Source organism: Temnothorax curvispinosus, unplaced genomic scaffold, assembly GCF_003070985.1.
Source record: "Temnothorax curvispinosus isolate PA1 unplaced genomic scaffold, ASM307098v1 QBEX01002454.1, whole genome shotgun sequence".
Lineage (NCBI taxonomy): Eukaryota > Metazoa > Arthropoda > Insecta > Hymenoptera > Formicidae > Temnothorax > Temnothorax curvispinosus.
This window is the reverse complement of record NW_020212234.1, coordinates 683,507-706,388: the sequence shown is the minus strand read 5'-3', so window position 1 is coordinate 706,388 and position 22,882 is coordinate 683,507. Positions and strand designations below refer to the sequence as shown.

The 22,882-nt window shown below is 43.9% G+C and overlaps 1 protein-coding gene and 1 non-coding gene across 5 annotated transcripts in view; one reads left to right on the top strand and one right to left on the bottom strand.

The window, feature by feature from the left end:
• Positions 1–1,026: 1,026 nt before the first annotated feature.
• The window catches only part of LOC112451704 (SET and MYND domain-containing protein DDB_G0284059), a 36,297-nt gene continuing 14,441 nt past the window's right edge, over positions 1,027–22,882 (bottom strand). For 2 of the 4 annotated variants that reach the window (XM_025011504.1, XM_025011507.1), the window contains 7 exons: positions 21,752–21,873; positions 10,200–10,428; positions 9,248–9,369; positions 8,272–8,745; positions 7,706–7,907; positions 4,468–4,683; positions 1,028–3,095 (listed from right to left, as the gene is read on the bottom strand). In XM_025011504.1, the coding sequence (XP_024867272.1) occupies positions 2,777–3,095; positions 4,468–4,683; positions 7,706–7,907; positions 8,272–8,745; positions 9,248–9,369; positions 10,200–10,428; positions 21,752–21,873 (1,684 nt within the window). In that variant the 3' untranslated portion in view covers positions 1,028–2,776. Of the gene's footprint in view, positions 3,096–4,467; positions 4,684–7,705; positions 7,908–8,271; positions 8,746–9,247; positions 9,370–10,199; positions 10,429–21,751; positions 21,874–22,882 lie in introns of all 4 variants that reach the window. The other 2 variants (XM_025011506.1, XM_025011505.1) reach the window with 2 other exon arrangements.
• On the top strand, positions 6,273–6,344 carry Trnaa-ggc. Its single transcript has one exon. It is a non-coding gene; the product is annotated as a tRNA-Ala (tRNA).

Sequence of the window (22,882 nt, the reverse complement as noted above, 5' to 3'; positions counted from 1 at the left end):
GTATAGCAACGATCAGCAGTAACCGTACGCGACACCGTAATTGACACAACGGATTCGGCTTCCATATTACAGATTCGTCATTATGAATTATAAATTGTCCGATCCGCGCGTCGAGCAACGTCCGTACGTGCTTTAACGATCACGGTTAAATTCTGCATTTATCTGCAGCGCAAAATGCGTTATCCATGCGAATCTCCACGTATAGTGGGAAAATATTTCTTTTTATTTCGAAACATGCTTTTAAACTTAAAAGCAGAATACCTTTGCCTTAAAGTTGTAGTTTCGCTCGGAAAATCTTTATATCGATACGTGGAAGATTCGAAAACAGTTCAGTTTGATCGCAAAACAATTCTAGATAATGCAAACTCTTTGTGGTAAATAAAAATATCTTTCGTTATATATCTTTTGAATATATAGTTTTTACCGTTGTTATTTTTGCGCGAAAAATATGATTCATTATGTAGTTAAAACGACGAAAACAGAATGATAAATTAATCCGTAATTTTCAGACAACGCGCGTGTTTAAAAAATATTTCAAAGACATTTTTCTTAAAACATTTTTAAGACTTTATTAATCTCTACAGGACTGGCCTCTTTTTTGGACGACCTTTTTAGTTTTAGTGCTAGAACATTTTTTTTTGTTCTTGCCAGTGGATTGAACTACGAAAAAGACGGCGCCACTCCAGCGCCTAATATTAGGCTTCCTGTCCCGGAAAGGTTAAAAGTTTTAAAAAGTCTTGTTTTCAACTTTCTGAAAAGACGTCTAGAAGTTATTTTTTATAAGACATTTTTTAGAATGTATATAGCTTAACCATTATTGACCATATTTGAAATAAAATTAAAAGTTCTTGAAATTTTAGCTGGTGCAACCTTCTTGCAAATTATATTCTTTTTAATATTTTGAGATTTTTGAAATTGTAATTTTTAGAATTTTAAATGTTAATTTAAAAAAATTAATATTTAAAATAATATTCACATAATACTTCACGTATGATCATAGAAATAATTTGAGAATTCGCTGGTGTACTTATCGTATTTCCGATACAGATTGCGCAGTGCACTCTCGTAAATAACTCAACATGCCGTTGCAGAGCGGCCAGCGATTGTCACGAACAGAAGAAAAAGGTTAACGGGTTGTGTCGGATTTGAGTCCTTTAATCCGGATATATAATGCAATACGTGAGTACGCAACAGCTATATGTATACATCCGGCAGTCTGTATGTACGCACTTTTTGCCGCATATGCGATGATAAATACACGGTCTATTACGCAAGAGATGAGAGAGCGTCGTCTGCATATCCGAAAGAAAAATCATTTTACTAAACCATTTTATTTTGAAAGAAGAAACAAGCGGAGAGGAGATACACAAGGGATTTAACAAAATCTACACTTTAATTATTATAATTTAAAAAAGTACGATGGAGAATGGAAGGTGCTCTACTTTATTATTTCGTTGTAAATAATTCTTGGCGTTCTCCGGGAGTCTATCGTAAATACTTCCTCGACGTAGTTGTTAAACGAGACGACGGGATTTCTTAACGTTAAGATTGGCAGAATTCCATGCTTTTCGCGTTCGGGGCAGAACGAGAGGAAGATGTAAGAGCAAAAAGCCGTACGACTTATCAGAAACTCCCCGACCGTATGTTTTCACAGATAGAGATACGATACACCGTGCAAAGGTACACACACCCACGCACACGTATACACACACATACACAGCTATATACACAGCGAAGGCAATCAGGAGAGATCTCGGATGAACCAATTGATTGCCTGCGCTCTGTGTGCAGGCGAAATTAAAAAAGTTGGCTTCCAGGTCGACGCCTCGGTAAACGCCTCGGCCGCTAATTTCCCGATACTGAACATCTATTCGCGCAGCCGTTTCATGCTCGCAATATCAATTATCGCTATCTGTTTTTGTCCGTGTGCCGATAATCGTCGCGGATACAAGAGGCCGAAGTACGGTGCGTATGTATGGACGGGTAATATCGCGTGCAAATTGTGCGACGTTATGCGGACGACGCGTGACCATCGTTCGCGCGTGGCGGTCGGAATACTTTCATTCTATAACCTCCTCCCGCGGGAGGTTTTTATTACATTGCTGGGCGATTTTATAAAGGCAATAAAGATAACGTTCCTCTTCCGCGTAAAGTTCGATCCAAATCGTAACCTAGGTGAAAGAACTGTGCCATCGAAAATTTCGAGTATGTATACGACGGTCTCTAGCCATTTTAAATTGAAAGGTAGAACATCATTAATCAATTTTATGAAGGATAAAGAATATTTAGGAAATGTGCCGATAAGCGAAAAAATGTACATAAATTTGCACGAATAATATTATTAGACAAAGATCCAGCTCGACCGTACATTGGCACATTTACTTGATTTATCATAAACGGTCATGACTCACTTAATATATTATAAAAAGAGTATTACGCTCAAATCTTATTAATCAATTCTTTTTTTTATCTCAGCTTCCTCAAGTCAATCAGCGATAAAGTCGTCAGAGGGAAGTATATGAATTTATAATGCTCATAAAAACGCAATAAACGCTAATAAATATATTTTTGCTTGAAATGTCATACAGAATATTGGCCGGGTAAGTATATGTTTCAACGTATGGTAGTGTGCGTCGACCAAATTGGGCCGACCAACGTCTACGTCCTATGATCAAACGCGTTTCTCTTTTATTCGGACATCTTCGAACCGCCGCGGTCGTCCGCGTGGTTACAGGATCCGTTCGCAAGTCAGCTTCCTTCTCCGCCTGTGCGCTCTTCAAAGCGCCGCCGCCGGTCGCCAAGTATTCCCGTAGTCAGCCAGACAGGAGCTTAAAGCAATTTCGGCCAGGTGTGTGTCCCGATGCGGTGGACAGGCGACTTGGTGAAATCTCTTCAGGGCGCCGCAGAGTGTCCCGATCGCCTCGTCGACCCTCTCGTTCTCCATACCGGCCAATCCACGGTCGTAGAGAGCCTCGCACTCTCGCAGGCACGCGAGTCGATCCTCCAAGCAGATTTTCTTTTGACAGTCCGGGCATTTTATCGGCTTACCTTGCCGGGCTTGCGAGTGTAGTCCGCTGCACCCTGCCGTAGGACATCTTGGGGCAGAGAGAAAAACGTCAAAAGAATATTTCGCGGATTCTCTTTCTCGTCGCAAAGATTTTATTACTCGCGAGAGAAATCAAATTGTTATCGGAATCAAATCGAATTATAATTTATGTCAGAAGGTTTGACATATAATCTTTCATTTCGTAATTAATTTCTATAAAATTATTCGAAAATATTAATTTTAAGATGCTAAAAAGTGCAACATTTATAATAGTTTTTATCATTATCTTTGACTTATAAAAGAATTTTAAAACCACGATCTTTTTAATAACAATTTGAAATCGATTTTTTCCTTCTCAGTAAAAATATCGAACATCTTTTATCGCAATTTTCCTATTTCTTGTATCACTTATATATATTCGTAATAAAGCTACAAAAAATTAAAATATTGAAACATATTCCGTTTGAAATTGTTTGAAGAACATGGCTTTGTTATCCATTCGGCTCGCTAATATTCCATACAAATGTAATTAAGGATATAGCACAGTAGAAAAAATGCGAAACAAAGATGCTTCAGTCGGTATTAAATCGTTCCTCCAAAGAGAGAACCGTCAACGGAGACGCGCACTTAAAAGAATTACATTTGCGTTAGCGTGATGATGAAATAATTACTCGTAATTGAACTTTTGCCTGACGCTCTCAAAAAAGAATTCCGTAGTTTATTTGTCTAAGAGAAATACCGTCCTCGGAGCTGCGCTCCGTTTGTTGACGTAAAAGACGCAACGTAACGAGTAGTGGTGCTGCTACCCAGAAAATTACCACGAAACACGAAACTGATAAAAGCACCTGCCCGTGTCGTTGGAGTTGGTATAAGAATCTTACGACGACGATGAACAGAAGTACCTTTGACGACAGGAGCATTTTTACGGTACAGGAGCTTCTTGCTTCTTCCCTTTGAGGAACTCGCCTCATCAGGACTTGCGGTTTTTAACGATCTTGAAAAACATTTGCTAACTCTCTCTCTCTCCCTCTCTCTCTCTCTCTCTCTCTCTCTCTCTTTCGGTCGCTTGTTATTCTTCCCATGTGATATTCTTGTACTTTTACTCGTTGCTGCGGTTTACCAGCATCTTTCGGTTCTTATCGAGACACTCAAGCCGGATTTGCAGTTAAATGACACGAAAGAAAGAATTAATCGTCTTAATTAAAACGTGCACCGCAACACGAAGCGCGTACGTTTCCAGACGTTCGTCGTTAATAACTAACTTTTTGCATTACTTTTCCGATAGATATTACTTCGCTAATCTGTCGACATGGAGACGTTTAGCCGGAGAGAAACTTAAATGCCCCGATACGATTGTTCATTAAGACAAATTAAATTACTTCGTTAATGAGCTTGATCTCGGAGAATTTAAATGGACTTACCTCAATCTGACGGAATCGTTCGTCAGATTTTCGAAGCGCGGCCAATCTTCCTGGCAGGCTTTGCAGGTACATCGGAACCAATACCTTCCCGCCAGTGTCCTTTGACGCTCGGCGAGGGTCTTCTTCGTAAATATCGGTCCGTAGTTTTCGGCAATAACGTCGCCGGGCCGTAGACCGCGAACCGCTCTTATTACGATATGTCGGCCGACGAAGTACCTGCAATTGGACACAAAAGGAAGATTCTGATACTACCCCATAAACGCACGTCGTAACGAAAATTAACATGTTCGCTATTAGGAGTACAAATCTCGATATATGTACGGTAGCTACGTCAGATAATTATAGCTAAAAGAATTTTCATATGTAGACGGCGACTATAAATGAAAAGTATCAAAATTTGGATAGTAAATTAAATTACGTTTTCCAAAGGATGTCAAGCGTTAATAATAATTATGATTATAATTAATATTGTAAGAAAATTTTTAGAAAGTATATACATTTCCTAGCATTAAATATTTCATATTTTTTGTTTAATATATATACGTATTTTACATTTTTCTATATGAATACACAGCGCAGGTTCCATTTCTATTATTATTTATTTTATCTCAATCAAGTGAACGATGGCAAACGCGTCCACGTATTGTGTTAAAAGTCGTTAACCGGCGGTCTCTATCCGAAGCAGAAGTTATTATCGCAAGTATACGGGTTAATAAATCGAAAAACGGGGGAGGGCGACGCAATCACTTTGCAATGAAATAATAATCGTAATCATCACAATGGCCCCGGCGACGTTAATAACGTGAACAGTAACAATTTCCGCTCGCACCGAGAGTAGCGCAGACGAGTTTGTGACATTACGGAATAATGAGCGCGCGCTGGTGTAATTTCGCGTATAATAGCCGCGACCCACGAAGTCATCACAGACGCGTTTTAGTGCTGCCCGAAAATCCACGTACTTAATTAGCGTTAATAGATCCGCAGCAGAAGCATCGGTATATTCCCCAGGAGGAGGAACTCAATTCTCCGAATGTGTTATTCGGCTTTAAACATTTTTTCCGATACATTAAATAAATTATTTTGAAGCGAAAACAGTCGTCTCTTGAGTATCGTTAAAATTATTTACTTAAAAGAATCGGATTCGCGAGGATTATTTTCGTTTCCCCCATCAATTTCGTCAGTTTTCCGTAAGAGCTCGCGGATTCATGTAAATTCGATGAGAGGAATTTATTTTGGCGGAAAGACAAAGGAGTTTTCCGGCGACAAAACGCGGGAAGTTGTTGAAGGGCTCCGGGGAAACTTCGCTTAACAGACTGCGGGCCGGGCGGTCGCGGGTCGATTAATAAATTCGCGCGCGATGACACAGGCGATTGTGTACCGTCTAGTTATACTAATTAGCTCTCACGCCGGTCTATTCTTTAAAGCGGCCACGTTATTAATATGCAAATCAGCACGAAGCATCTCGCCGAGACGCCAAGTTCACCGAGACCGTGTGTAATGTGTAGATCATATATGTATTCTCATTTATGCATCCTCATTTAATTATTTTGCGTAATTGGAAGAAAATTTCAGAGTTAAGGCCAGAGCTCACGGAAAACCGTAAGCATTAACATTTAAGCAGTAAGCAAGCCGATCAATCACAGATGAGAGTTTTAGTTTCATCCACAACTTTCGACTATTTTGACCGATTCGCTTACTGCTTCTATTTTACTGTTTATGTTTTCTGTGTGTCGCGGCCTTAACGAATTGTGGGTACAGTGCTATACACAATACATATCGACAACGGGAAGAGTGTTATTTCATAGGGCCGGGTAGCTTAGTGGTAAAAGCAATCGCCCGGCATGCGAAAGATCCGGGTTCGATTCCCGGTCCAGTCGATCTTGATATTTTTCTCGCCCCTAAACAACGACACACTTCTTCGTCGCGATGCGACTCGTTTATGGACGACTCCACTTTCTCAATTTTGTAATACTTGGCATTCTGATCGTCCGTCTGCCTGGAGGTCTTGCGTGAATATACTCCGCTCTCAGGAAGTAAATTTCAGCGCTGATGTTAAAGGTCTGTAACTTTCACTTCTGGACATGAGTTCCAAAGTAAACGTTCCTAATATTGAAAATTTGTCATCCGTGGAATTTTCATTCCTGGACAAAAGTTCCAAAGCACGTGGTCCTAATATTAAGATCCTATCGGTCTTAGCTGGTGTGAGAGATGTTATCCGTCACCTTAATGGTGATACGAAAAAAAACAACCATTCACAACTATCGCCAGTGTCCAAAGGGCTTCTTCTTTGATTTGATATAACGCGAGCTGGATAGCTTAAATGGTGAAGAGCATTCGCCCGGAAAAACGAAAGGATTCGATTCTTGGAATCACCCGCGCCCTTTTTTTTTCTTCGTGTAGCGGAGATAAAAGTCCAACAAGTTGTAAAATATATTTAGTAACAAAGTAATTTATTTTCATACATTCTGCTCTTCTCTGTTAATTTTTTATTAAATTAGCGCGTGATAAATGAGAACGCTAACACATGAATGGCATCAGATCTTCGCATATATTGTACATTTAAACTCTGAATCAATCATTTACATACTTTCTCTTGTCACGTATCTTAAAACTTCGCTCTAACGCGAAATGACTTATTTGAGTTATTTTTCCATTACAAAAGACGAGGAATAACGGAGGAAGCAGTATACACAAGAAAAAACGGGAAAAGTCGAAAAACGTGTATTATATCATATGGTATAATTTCGGAAACTACCCTTTTTAATTCCCCGCAGCTCCAGCGATTACGTCAGGAAGCGCCAGTGTATTCGCGTATTACTTCTCATTTCTGCGAGATTTATTTGACACCTCGCGTCGGTGAATATTCTCGCGCCTTCGTATTCGAAAATAGGTATACATATTTCACGGTACATTTCGCTCTTTTACTCTCGAGGATTACCAGATTCTTGGTCCTTTTTTTATATTCTGCTGTGTTTGCTTATTTTGTGCGCGTGCGAATACATATAGGGTACGGACGCAGTTGTGTCTGATCTTATGCATCTTAAAAAAGAGAACGTTCTTTTTCTTAAGAAGACGTCATCTTCGGTCATGACGAATGACCAAAGCAATGACGAATCGCTCGCTCGCTCGCGACGATTACATTAGGTCTCACTTCTGCTCGCAGAAGGTTCAATTTTTTCCAGAGATGGACTCCCCCCCCCCCCCCCTCGAAGAATGTCTTTATCTTCCCCTTGCTCACCTGGTCACCGCGGGATAGCAGTCGTGATTGAAACGAGCGACTGTGGGATAAATCGCCACGCCGAGATAGACCGGTCGGCTGCCATGAAATCGATGCTCCGCGCTCACTCGCGTCTCGAAGAACTCGTGGGCGTTGAATTGGAGCAGCTGCAGGTTCCTTAGCAGCAGGGCGGCTACGGTGATCTCCTCGGCACCCGGGACTTCTGAAAACTCGCCAAAGTTTCCGATATTAGTGTAGCTCCTTTCTGTGCATTCCTCTATTCTCTCTTCTCCCCTTTATTCCTCCCCCCCCTATTCTTAGCTTCCCGGCAAAAACTTTCCGCGACTCTTTCCGCTGAACGCTGTTAAAATTACGGTTTTATGGCACGAGCGGATGAACGCCAGGCCGCGCGGAGAATTTGCTGAATCGAAAGTTCGCCCTCCGCACGAGCAAGCACATTTTTTTCTCCTTTCCTCTCCTCTTTCGACCTCGACTACTCGCGATCCGGTAAATTACCCTGAAAGTTAAATACAGCCCCCGCGAGAAGGAACGTACGTTACGGGTGTAAAGTGGCTGACGATAAGTACCGTCGTCCGGCGTGGGGCACGCGAAGAAGCCGACTCTCTGCAGGCATTTGAGCAGGAAGGCCGCCATCAGCGATCTCTCCAGGAAGTCTTTGCTCGTCCGTCTGTCCGCGTGCGTCACCAAGTTGTACGGGGCCATGTCGACGCTCTCGTCGTCGTCGTCGCTCTCGCGACGCTCCTTTGTGCCCTTCTCCTCCATCATCTCGGTAATTTCCTCGCCTCGTCTCGATGCCTTAAGTTTCCTCCGTCTGATTCTTCTTTTGGCCGACTTGCTGCTCGCCGGTAATTTCATGTCATGCGTATTCGGCGTCGTCGTCGTCGTCGTCGTTGTCGTCGTAGTAGATGTGGCCGCCAAAGGCACCGCGGCCTCTTCCACGATGTTCTTCTTCAACTCCTCGTAGATCTTCAAACACTTTTGCGGGCCCTCCTGCGTCACCATCCGAAGAGCGACCATGCTGAGCACGCTCATGCCAGAGCCTGAGGGGAGAAATTTAAGAGCGGCTCGTAATTACCCTGTGAGAGCCTCGGTCCGTAGGGCGCTCGAGATAATGCCAGGTCGCGCGTGTGTAAAGTGTAGCTTTTACTTAACGAGAAAAATACGTCGACGAATACGATGAAGTTTATTATTGCGCTAATTATTACATCGCAAGTTTTATTAATTTGTATCAAATGTGTTTGATGTAAAAAAACTGTAATATTAATTGAGATACCAATAATATTTTTCAATTATATCGAATTGAAATAAAAAGTCGGAATCTCTCCAATAGGCTTTATTTTAGTGGAATATTTTTATGAAAAATATTTTGGTTATTAATCTTCAAACATCGCGAGAATTGATGGCAACAATTGAAATCCGTTTAAGTTTAGGCAAAAGCTAACTATGTCTGTTATCGCAATGTCCGCTGAAACTACATCTGTTATCGAAATGTTGTATATATTATACCGACATTAAGTCGTCTGTTCATGTGTATGTTCTTACCTATCAGCAGCGCCAGGACTTTGCACTCGTACTTGTGATACGTCGCCATCGCGACGTCCTTGCATTTCTTTCCGCAAAAGGCAACGCAGCTGCAGTGGGGGCACCCGACCGGCGCTCTTAGTCTAAAAATTTCCCGGATATTCGTAAATCGATCGAAAGGAGAACGGGGTTAGTCCGGAGGAAAGGAATTATGCAAATTGACGAATAAAAGCCGAAGGAGTTCAACCTGTGAGTTCAAGATTTTATCTAGGTAAATTTGAGACCGATCAACAATTTCAAGTAATACGTTCTAAATATAACGAACAACTTAACAAATCTAACAAAGTCGCTTTGTAAAACGTCATAAATTCCAAAAGTTGATTTAAAAAAAAAAAATAAAATTTATACAAACGACATGAAAGATATATAGAATAACGTCCGGGAAAACCAATTCCCGGCGTCTTTAAAGTTAGTTTAAAGCTGGAACCGGATTACCAATGGCGCCGTTCGCACATATTGAGACAATTTATTCGTTCGTGTTCGCTCGCGCTTGCTAGTTCGGTCTGAATCCGGCTTTGAACGTCGTAACTTTAAACATGCGTGCCGTTCTGAAAATTTTCGCGGCTTGATCAGCGCACGCAGCTTTTATCTTCGCGTAATAACGAATTTTTTCCCCGTTCGCATATGTCGTTCGTCGCGCGCCTCGCTCGACCGTCGCTCGGGTTAATGAAATCCATTTCCTCTCTTTCGCCGTCGCGAGTTTATCCGTAAAAAGCTGCGGATAACGGGGTGAACGAGGGTGGTGAGGCCGCGCGCACGTAGACAAAGCAGAAGCTACACACGGTGGATTACTCGTCGCCTAAGGTCCGTGTCCATTAAATCCGGAAGGGAAAGAGAAGAGAGAGCGAGAGAGAGGGGGAGAGGAGAGGAGAAGGACTCGGGTGAGAGAACCCGACGGCAATTTTCTCCTCACCTCGCATAACAATGCTGACAATGGGTTCCGTAGAACTCGGGCAGGAGACAGCCCGCCAGCGGCGGCTCGACTAACAGAATATCGCCCGGATGTATTTCCGCGGTTGCAACGGCGTGTTTACCCGCTGTCGTGGTCTCACGGATTTCCAGGGCACCGGACGACCAACGAAGCGCGGAATTAACGGCGCCATTTAACGGCTTGTTGTCGCTGCCACCGCCGCCGCCGTTGCCTGCGAAAATGCAGCACAGTGTTTTCATGGGGTAAAGTTTCGCTCTAACCGAGTTAAAGAAACGGCAGGTATCTAGGAACGGCGGGATACGCAAGTTCCTCGAAGGTTATTTGAACTCTATTACGCAACAAAAACGTAGAACGCTCGCGAAATGAGACGAGGGAAGAAGGCGGGATTGGTGGGAAGAGCGAAACAATTCTCGCGATACATCGAAGATGTACAATGTTAAATTCATAGTGTAAAATTATACTCAATTTGAGCCATTTTTATTCCTTCCTATAGGTCGCCACTGCTCCTACTAAATATGCCAATATTTAATGTAACTAGATCAATAAAGTTAGAATAACACTGTTGTGTTAAAATAATAAATTTCGACACACAATGGTAGTTAAAAATAACAAAATGTTATTTAATTCAAGGTATCGGTTTAAATTTCATCTTTTAATACTTAATAGTGTACATACTGTACGTAAATATAATAACGCCAACGATGTATATATTTAGCTTCGTCGAATATATACACGCTATATGCGTGGTACTCCGCGAACGGTATCGAAAATCCGGGAGCGCGGCTTCGTTTTTTCCCCTCCCTCGTTTTTTCGCCGCGGATTTTCGATACGAGGGTATAAAACGAGAAAATAACCCTTCTCCAGTGCGCTCTTTCGCCTTCGAGCGTTTCGGATATCATTCGGCAGTGCTTCGCGCACGCGCTGCCATATTCCCTTCGCACTCTCTGTGCGCATACACGCGCGTTATCTCGAGGATGCTCGACGAGATAGGCGTGGAGCGTAGCGCTCTTTGTCCCGCGCCTCCGCGTCGATTTCCATCGGCGAGGGTGGGTTGGGTTCGGCGGCGCGAAAAGTTCCGGCCACGCTCTGCCGTTCATGAATGAACGGCCGGAGAAGGGCGAGAAGGGAGGTCGTGTACTACGGCCTACTACGGGCCGTAGTACGCGCGCCGGCTGACGGCGTCGGTTTATCGCGACGAGGCACGTGTGCGATAAGGAAGGACGAAAGAAGAAAAGAAAAAAAGAGAAAGGAGGAGAAGTCGTACGACTGCGCGGCGATCTTGCCTCGGCTTTAGTCCCGTGATCGAAATCGCGAGCTCTGTCCGCAGATCGCCGATAACGATTCCGCGGAGGAAAGTCGCAACGAATCTGGGATGAATCTCGTCGACGAGCTGGAATCCTCGCGCGGAATCGATTGTCTGAGACGATTGCGAAATACCGATTGGATGTGACCGAACTGAGAAGAAATCTGCGGGATATTGCTTATTTTTATATTGTTTGTAATTGCTTATTTTTAAGTTGCCGTGATTTCTGTTTAAAATATTTATAAATCAATTATTTTCTAAATGTACAAGTAATGTTTACATATTTAGAAGTAAATTTAGAAAAAAAAAATATATTTTTAATAATAAGAATGAGAGAGAGCCATTCCTAAAATTAGAGTCGTTAGAGGATTGGATTCAATCGCGATAAATCGCAAAATCCATTCGGCGCAACAACGTGTCTCCGATAACGGAGCTTATATAATGAAGCGACGCCGTCTTCGTTTTCCTGTTAATCCGATTTACACGTGGAAAATCCGCCATGATTTAAGACCCGCGCAAGGGATCTCCGGGTTAACAAGAATGTGTAAACAAGCCGCAATCCCGCGCGAAACGCCATTTCCGGTTATCTCGGCCCGCTACGCTCGCGTGTGGCATGCTGCCCACTGTGGGGTGTTCTTTATGAATGGAAGAAGTTGCTACGGTCCGAAGGGGGATGTGTGTACACATGACGAACCGATTAATCACGGTCCGTCTGGAAAAGACGATATCCGCGATATCATCGTGCGAAGCTCCAGCTTCGCTTGGAAAGTGCGTTTTAATCTTTGACCCGCATCGTCGAAGGGTATAGATAAAATTAAGAATTTCTGAGTAAAAGCTAATCGAGTTCGACGATGGCGTAAATAATCTCTTGAAATTTTCATTTTACACGAATTATCACGACCATAATAAATTCACGGCGATATCTCGTATATAATACTGTAATTTATGTCTGTCCGGTTTGACGTAAATTTCGAGAGGGAAATAAGCGGTCTCCTATCGTATTCATTTCGATATTATAAAAACATTATCCGGTTACGCTTTCCCTTATATTTTTCACTCGTCATTCGCGTTCGCGTACATTTCATCTTGTCGCGGCATCACGGACGTCACGGAATAATCACCGACGAGCGCGAGTCACATCCGCTCGAATTTCATCCTCGCGACTTCGGATTTTTCCCCCGTTTGTATACAGTTAACGAAACGTCGCGCCCGTCGTCTGTCGAAAAAAAAACGCGGGGAATAATGCCCGCGGACGGGCACGGAGCGCGCGTTAAAATTGCAGGTCCATTTACTAATTTACGATCCGGCGGACCGATTACCGTGAAGAACATACGGCGCACGATGAATGGAGAAAATATTCATTCGCGCACGGACGAGAAACTTCCACGTGGATAACATGAATTTATATTTACTTGTTATTCATGAGGAATCCCTGTTTTGAAATCTGGGAAAGACTCTGAGATTCTCTACACGATCATGATCCTTTCATTATTTCCAAATTAACAAACGTTAATCAGCCCAACTAATAACTCCATTTATTCGCGTAATTTGCGAAATTGCTACAATTAACATAAAAAAATACACCTTGCATGGCCAGGATATTTTATTAAATTCCCTTCTTGAAAACTATCGTTTCCTTCTTTTCGAGTTTGTCTTGTTTTTCATTCATTAAGAACGCGCAAAAACTTTAGGATTAAAACCAAAGTTTTCGACCGTTTTTCTGTTAGCAAATTCTGAAAAATTAACGCTTCAGACTGCCATTATTCCAGGTAAAAAAGTCATATTACGAGCTGAAGATTAATCGAAGGTAGCAGCGCTGCGATAAAGAGGGTGTGATAAGTTGTAATAATTGAGTCATAAATATCAAATATTCTTTCCGAAAAGAAGGGATGCTTACCTATGAATAGAAAACAAATTACTAGCGGAGACGAGTCATTTAGAAAAAATATTCAGAAAAAATAAATATGTACGATTTATTCTCATAAATAATAAAATTTGTCGCGGCATCGGAAGTTATTTACGAGTCAAGCAAATATATCACAAGTTCCACAATGCGTTCGCGCAACCGGAATTTTAAGAAATTAGACGAGTCCATTTGCGGCAACGACGCTGATACTTTGAACGTTCTTCTAATTTGATTGGATCGCAGTCAGGCTCGTGAGTGGTTACAGACCGAGGGCGGGGGTTGAAGTAAATGAAGTTTAGCTACGAACGGCCGCACCTGCAGTGGCAACCCTCGAATCGCGCGTTTCCGGCTTAAGCCACGAGCCCTCGAGGGGCGCTTTGCGGTGCTAGAATTCGACGTTCGAAAACAAAGAAGCGCTTGTCTCTGTTTGAGCGCGCGAAACGGTCCCGGGCTGGCTCAGCCGAGGGATGCTCTTAACGATCAATTAGTCGGGCGTAGCCTCGGCTCGCATTCAGGCTTTGGACAAGCAGGAAATAATTCCTTTATATTATCGGAACGAATCACGTCTCTCGAGAATAGTTTATTTTGTTTGCACTTATTCGAAATAAGAGCAGTCGCCTCGAATCCTATTTCGATTCAATTCAACAAGTAAATTTTATATTCTAATATATTAGAATATTAATATATATTATTCTATTATATTAGAACCGCTCCTGTTTCGATTCAATTCAATAACTGAATTTTATATTCTAAAATATTAGAATTTTAAATTAGAATATAAAATTCACTTATTGAATTGAATCTAAATAGGAGCAGTCGCCTCAGATTCTATTAAAATATAAAATTCACTTATTGAATTGATTCGAAATTCGCTCAATCTCGCTAATGAAATTCGCTTATTAAGATTCATTAATTTGAGCTTAAGAATTTTAACATTTTAGACATTCAATTTTAAATACATCTAATCCCTCGACCACATCCACTCTGAGATTTTGTCGAAAGAAGAATCGATGCCAAGATTCAAGTATTCCGCCATTAAAATTAAGAGCGCCGAGGAGTATTCCTACGTGCCGTGTACGTGCAGCGAATAAGAAAGACGGACGTAACTGCGAGAGAATTTATTAATTAATATAAAGCTAATTACTGAAGTTGATGCACGCAAAGTTATCGTTCCAAGGCGGAACTTTTCCCCGGTCGAGAAAAGACTTTCAATTTATTCCCGCCACTTAGCGTTAACGGCTCGGCGAATCGGGAAGATTTTCTAAAAAGTTTAGGGAGATAAATGAATCCAATCTGATGAGTATTAAAAGAGCGGTACGAGAGAAAGAGAGAGAGAGTATAAATGTATCGCCGTGATGCGACCAGAGACGACCGGCGGATGCTCTATGCCACGACGCGTCTTTTAATTTAATTCTTAGTCCACGAAGCAAACAAAGTTTCGTCACTGCCTGAGAAATTCCAGGCATCCTCATCTCTGCGAGCCTGCGAGTTCAGGCCGTTCTATTCGTTCGTCTATATACCTATATTGTATACAAGAGAGAAGAAGAGAGGCGGGGAGGAGGGACCATTTACCCCTGAAAAGCTGGGAATATCGCTCGCCGCCATTACTGCGGAATAAAATTGAAAAGATAGTTATTTTTTTGCCTATCAGCGCTTTTAAAGCGTCCGTCAGTGACGCATAAGCGGCATTTATACGAATAAAATATGCAGTCGAGAGCGTGCGCGCGCGCGCGATCAATCCCGCTGCTAGTCCATCATCCCCGTTCTCTCTACGATGATCGGCGTTACTCGCCATTAATCACAGTTATCGGCGAGAGATCAAAATTTCATATTTTTTAATTCCGATCGATTGATCGCTAATTGCCAGCTCGGCGATTACGGCCACTCGCGTAAATAAATCGAACCGGGACCGTTTCCGATGCTAAATACGGCACCGTCGCTAAATATTCGCGTAGTTATTTTATTACCCTCCGATAAAGCGCCCGAATAAAAATCTAATTAAACTCAGCGCGCCCGGAGTGCTTTTATCCGGAGTCCGATAATCGTATCTCTCGCATCATATGAAACGTTCGTGAAATAACGACGAATATATGTTTCGTGCCTTCGGACACGTTACGTGGGCGAATCGCACAAAATCGGCATACAAACGATTTCAGGGCAAAACTAGATCAGCGCTGTCAGACGCAGATGTGTCTTTTCGTATGACAGCACGTTTAAAATTAGCGAATAAGAAATTTCAATATAATACTAAAATTGTGAAGAGCTACAGTGAAATACGATTAACCTACATTAAAATATCGATCCTCTTTCACTCTCTTTCTGCTCTCTTCTTCTATAAATATATAATATTTACGTAATAAACGTACTGTCGCTGTTATTTATGTATCTGTTTCTCTGTTGCGTATTATTTATAACTGTCGTAACATTCAGTAATAGCAATATAATTTTAACTTAAATGTACTCATTCGAATAAATAAATAACAGTATTAGACATTTTTATTTTCATAAATAAATTTAATTTATTATTTCAATTAAATACAACATTAAATTTTATCAACTTATGAAAGAAATTATCAAACCAAATTTTTTATTAACTTTCTAATAGCGAATAAATTCTGAAGCAATATACATTCAGTTATTACAGAAAATAAAATTCTTTGTTTTTAGTGCCTTCTCTAAATCGTTTCTCATCGAAATATAATTCGTGAAATTTCGCAATGTTATTTCGCGCAGATATAGGCGCAGATTCGATAGCGACGTCGACCGTGCGGATTCCGACGACAGTGTTCTCAGGCGGAAGACCTTCCGGCAAGTGAAGCAGAGACAGATCAAGGGACACCCTTCGATCAACAATGGTTCGATCCGGTCGCGTGCACGAAACATGGGTGAAATAATATCATTTTCGCATATACATGCCCGTTGGTCGCCCACGCTCACGAATGCATGGAATTGTTCGATGGCCTGTCGTCTGCTTTCTCTCTCTCTCTCTTTCTCTCTCGCTCCCTTTCTGTCTTTCTCTGTGGACGGCACGCCTCGTTTACGAGGGAAATCCGATATTTTTCGACATGGTATTTGGCGCTCAAATGATGCGCGCGCCAAGTTATCGACGTCGATTCGTCTCTTTGTACCTAACTGGCCGTCAGCTACACCGGCCACGGGGGCCGGAGTCCCCGCCGTAATTGGAAAGTGTCTTTTTGTTTTTCTACTCGATTTATCCTTCTCACCCCTTGCAAAGTTTGTAACCCACCTACCTACCTATCTATATATACCCACCGCGCCTTTTCCCTCTCGTTGCATAGGTCGGCGCGGCGGGGGTGCCATGCCTGATTTAAACACTATCGACGCATTCCTACGTAGAGCGAATCCGAGAAAACCGAAAAGAGTTTAACTCCGATTTATCGTGCTCCCGCTCCCTGTGATTGCACATTCACGTTAAAAGCACCGTTCAAACGAACCGGAGTCGAAGGGGACTATTCCAATATAGATCCGATGCACTAACGCGCGGTAAACCCGCTAGAAGAACTATCTGCGAAAAGCGTCTAAAAATTCGGTTGGAATTGTTACGATTGTTCCCGCAAATCTCCCTGTACTCGATCACGATTGACGGAATTCGAGCGAGCGAGCGAGAGAATGAGAGGAACAGAGGGAACCGATATATTCTATCACTTATATCGATATTCTGGAAATACAATTTCGTGGAGAATAAAAATCGACGAGGATTCGGGTACGGACGAATTTGTTTCTTCCGGCACAGAAGAGAGGAATTATATTTTTATTATTCTACGGGTAACCTCCGCGCTCGACAAACGAAGCGAAATCGCGTGATGCGGGGAGTTTGGGATGCGCGGGAGCGAGAGAGGAAGGATAGAAGAAGCCCAATAGAATTATTCGCGTCTAGACGAATTTCGTTACGAGAAGGACGAGCGGGGAGAGCGCCCCAGGATCAGCCAGTGGGCGATCTTCGATATGTTAAAAAGCGTGTTACCGCACAATACGTTATATACAATACGAGCGGCACGCCGAGCCGTATATTCTAATATACGGGAGGCGTCGAGGCTCTTCTTTTGTCAAGAGATGCAGATTCGCGCGGTCCATCGTCCATCGTCGACGTCGTTTAAGCGGCGCACAATATATATTTGCATATATATATACACACACACACATACACACACATACGTGTATATATATATATATATGTGTGGCGGCCTGTCTTCCAAAGGAATATTGAATTAAGCGTTTCCCGGGAAAATCGACTGTGTGGGTTACCATGGAAACCATAGCCGGCCCCGTGTTTCGCTTCTCAACCCGGCGCGCGGTCGCATTCTCGCACGGATTCGACGTCGCTCGGAAGCGGATCGCCGCACCGCCACCGGTCCGACCCCGACGTTTCATCAAACATTCCGATATACAGGTTCGCGGATTTTTTGGACCGGTGACCGCGCGCTCCCGCGCTTTGCCCGCCGCGACCCTCGCGTAATTCGAATCGAAATCCAGTTCGCATTGAATCCGAAGCCGATCGGGATTCCGATTCGCGGAAAAAGCAATACGTTCTGATTTATTCTCGTAATTATCTCCCGTTTTAGGAACCAAGTATCTCGGAAAAAATAATAATAATAAAGAGAGGAACGAGAGCTTTGAATATTTTATTATAGCTGATGTGCAGGTTTCGCTACACCCTCGCCACGCTTCTCGCGTTCCGCGAGGATTTTTTTTCCGGCACGCCTAATGCAGGTCGGACACTAATACCTCGAGCAACAAGGGATCGATAGCCGGCAGAGTGACTTGCTAGATTAAGCTCGTTACTCAGTATCGCGAATTATATTCTTGCCGGGCGCTTGCGAACTATCAAGGATCAATACCGCCCGCGCGCATAGTTCAATCCTAATGCAACTTGCCAGAAGTTTCCGGGAGAATCAAACATAAAGCCCGTACACCGATACCATGGGGAGAGAGAGAGAGAAACGGAGGGTAAAGGGGGAGAGCGAGAGAGGAAAGAGAAGAGAGGGCGGACGGACAGCGTTAATCCGACCATAGAAACTCGAATCCGCCACTCGATATGGAATAAAGCGCGCGCTTTTGTCTCCCGCTTCTCGGCATCGTTCGTATAAACGTCGCGCCGTTTTGAGACTCGACATCGACAATCGGTTACCCTTCTGCTGTCCGTCATCCGGACGAGTGGCTGGACATTCGACTGTCAAACTGAGTTACCGAACTACATCCGATAGTTTTTTAATCAGGGGGGCGGGCACAGGGCGGGCGCGAAGGAAAATTCGCGGAGAATGGCAATTTGTCATCGATCTTTACGTCCAACGTGGTGTCGAGTTTTCGTCGTTGACTATGCGTCGTCTGCAACATTCGAGATATCTGATATCTAACAAAAAGCCTATAGACATCTTCCCCGATATCTTCGATGTACATCGAAGATGCCGTTTGTTGTTTGTTTTTCGAAAAGTCAACGCCACCGATAAAATAATTTTTCAATGCTATATTTTATCAATAGTATTTTTCTAGATATTTCTTATACGACACGACTGTAATTTCCAAATTCTTTCACGTAACATATTTTCCTATCGCTGTGTGTGTACCGCAGAAATCTCTATGTTTCCAAAATATACCACAAGCCATCTGACGCGCTTCATTTTTCGCGCCTCTTCGCGATATCGAGTCTCCGGCAGGCACGGTCGTGGATCAGGAGATCGTCGTGGTCGGGAAAGCCCGCTGGCTGGATTCACTTCCGCCGATCGTCCCTCGCTCACCGGAAACCGAAAAGCCGCGAGAGGAAGAAGTTTCTCATTCCGCGGGGGGGAGGGGGGAGACAGGGTGGGTTTACTGAGCTCGCGAGTACCCGTGCCCGAGAGACTCGGGAGAGAGAAAGAGCAAAGGGGAGCGAGAGGGAGTCGATTTTCACGGAATTCACAGAGAGCGATCGCGAGTCCGGGCACGCGTGGGTTCGCGCGGTGCGGCGCATTGCCAATAAAGTTTCGTGGGTTAACGCGGCGCAGGTATGCTCGATCTACTAAGGCCGATAACTCGATTCTCCATCGATCTCGGGAGAAGGAGAGCGAAAGAGGGAGAGAAGTGGGAAGAAAGAGGAGAGTATGGAGACACGGTGTCGTTTTCCGCAGAGGGAACCCGGGGTTCGTAGGGACACGCTTCCGCGGGATTCAATTTGCCATTCTCCCTCGGATCCACCCGTGTTCTCTCTCTCTCTCGGCACGCCTCCTCCTTCCCGATGTGGCTTCTTTAGGAAGAAACGATCGCGAACGCGGTTACATGCACCGGTTAGAAGCGCTCACGGGCGTGAGCCGATAAATAGCGCGGCGGCGTGGCGTTGTCGAGGGAACGGAGGGAACCCGTCGCGCTACAAAATGGAGCTAACCGAGTTCGTCCCGTTGGAGTTCCTCGCGAATGGAATTACGAGTTGCGCGATCCGCGTGTATACGACGAACGTGATCGCGAGCGACATAAAAATATCGAGAGAGCTGTCGGAACGCGAGCATTCCGCTTCAACGGGTCGCGGAAACGAGTCGCTCCGCGACGAGCCGTGTCCGATGATGTCCGGTCGTCCGAGGAAAACATTTGTACAAACGTGTATCGCGTTGTTAATTATTGCTGTTAGAAACAAAATGTATAGCGTTATCCTTCCAACATCAGAGGATAATGATTATCTCTGATAAATCATCGCGATCTCCGTGCGCTTCCAATCCTGGCGTGCTTCCAAGAGGAATGAGTGTTTGCGAAGAACAAAGAACGTGACGTTGTTCTCGCCCGGGCTCTTAGATGCGTTCGATCGGGGGGAAGAGAATTTGCTGTTTGCAAATGTTCTCGCGGGGAGGAGGGTTGGTGATGGGGGGCGCGTACGGGCAGCATCGTTAAGTCCATCCATCCAGAGAGAGAGAGAGAGAGAGAGAGAGAGAGAGAGTGTGGCGAGCCACGGTGATGGATGGTGAGAATGCAAGTTTACGCGACACCATCGGGGTTTCGGGCGCGGGGGATCTTAAGCCGGGTTTCGCGAATTACATATTTTGCGGGGCGGCGGGGTGGCAACGGTTGGCTTTTGTGCGAGGCAGAATCGCGCTTGCCACTGCCGCCACCGCCGGTGAATAGGATTTTCGTCGACAATGCCGCGACGACTACGAGACGGGGCGAAACTCGATATCGCTCGCGAAGTCACCGCTGTGCAGAATTTCCGCGAAGAATACGTGGTGGGTGCTTCGCTCTTGCTCGTTTCCTTTCTCTCTCTCTCTCTCTAGCTTTTTCTGTTTCGCGCTGCCGCAAGCACGTATGTTTACGACGCGCGGATTGAACGCGGGACGAAGCATGTGATAGTCTACCTTGTGCGCGCAGGTGTCTTCCACGAGCGCGCGTAATTAGTTCAAGACGCACGGTTTAACGCGGAATATCCGAATATCTGATTTGCTCTGTGTATCTCATTGTATCGCATTTTCTCTCTCCTACGCACGCGTTTGCATGCGCGGTCTGCGCTGACGTTTCTTCCGAACGATTTAATTTTCATCGTTCGATTAACTTCCCCGATCCTCGTTTCTACAAGGATTATTGACGATATACCGCGCCGTATCGCTTCGGATGCGCGTAACGTGGCGAGTAACGACCACAAGCTAATACTCTCTAATTCTTATTATACACAAGAAGTACCTCGCTCCTTATTCCACTCGGCGAACTCGAAAATGACGTATCCGGAAACTGTCTCTAGCGCGGTTCTAAGGCAGTCAATAGACGCAAGACAATACCGAGAAGCGCATAATCCGGGAATGGCTCCTGCATTTTGACGCCGGATACACGTAGGAGGAGGCTGAGATCGTGCGCGACATTATTACGACCACCTTTATTGCGGATCTCCCGGCCACCCTCTCTCTCTCTCTCTCTCTCTCTCCCGCCCTCTTGCACGCGCGCGTCCCGGTAACGATATTGACGCCAATCTTGCCTCGCTAACCTCCTTGTTAGCCCCGCAGATTACACTTAGAACCGCCTCCGTGATAACGTTACGCGCCTGTGTATCGCACCACTCGCCGAGCGCGATGTACAACTCCCCGAGTTGCCAGTAATGCGTCAGCATACGGCGCCGTAATATCTTATCATTTGCAGATAATCAGTAGCTTATTACTAAGTTGGAGCAATTCGTATTCTGCGAACCGTAATTCTGGAAATCCGGATTTCTAATGCCGTTTCACCGTTGATCACGGTGCGTTTACGCCCTAAATGGTGTCCCTCATGCGTATGATTTATTTATGGTAAATCTATTAATCGTGCTTATTGTACTGAGTTTTGCAAAAAAAAGATACTCGGCATGCGCCAGAAACGTACCTCTCTCTTTGTCCGAAATCAATTGAGCCACCTTGTTGACGCGAAAGTCGATGGGCACCAGAGAAGTCTCGTTGACTTTCAAAAACCGCTCGCACTCCTCCTTCTTTCGCTGAAATTCCTTCCTGTAATAACAGTTAAAAAAATTTATAAATAAATGCGGAGATCTCTCCAAAGCGGCCATTTCACTGGCGTATAACGTATCTCTATACCGTTCCTGTTGTTTTATTTCGATGTCGCTCGTTAACCGAGCTTAAGCGAGCTTCCCGTCTCTTGTTCTATTGTAATTAACGAAACATTTGCAAGTCATTTACAACGGAACGCGATGGGAAGGCGCGTGAAAGCGTTATGAATATTCCACGTATGTCCCGGTCGCGCGTTGCGCGTACCGCGCGATATGTACTTCCGGAATAAACACTCGTGAGGCCGACGAGAGCTTCAAATTACTATATCTTCTCCAGTTTCACGAAGTAGACGCAAATACTACGGAGTTTCGCGACTGTCAGATATACTACTTCGGTATATATACGCATATACACATTCGGTGTAACGGCAGTAACCCATAGGACAGAATGTTTGACGTACCACTATTGATACAAAGATCGCGCATATATATGCATATGTAAGCAAAGATCGATACAGAGAGAAAGAGAGAGACAGAGAGAACGGAAGAGACAGAGACTTGAGAGAATATGTACGTAATAGTACTTATTCATAATTGAAAAGCTTCGCGGAGAAGCGTTGCGAATTTATCGGAAAAACGCTACCACATAGCTCGAAACGTAATTTAGGACACATTCGAATACAACAAAACGACGAAATCTAAATGAGACATAATAGCGATATTAAAAATTTGGATTGTCGTGCAAAATACGGCAAGTAAATTTAATTTTTTTATTTTTAATCAAGCGATCTGTTAACCGCGAGTTTCTGACGGATGATAATTATCGTTGGGAAGAAGCGATTGTATCAAGCATGAGAAATTATTTTGTTGAGCATTAAGTATGGGTTTTGACGGATGAAAATTATTGTTAGGGGGGAAGCCGCGTGCATCCCCTTGTCGCTGCGGTCCGCGAAGCTGCAACTTCCCCGCTACGTGTAGGTAAATTTCTCTCAAGCCGAAGGAAGCAACGG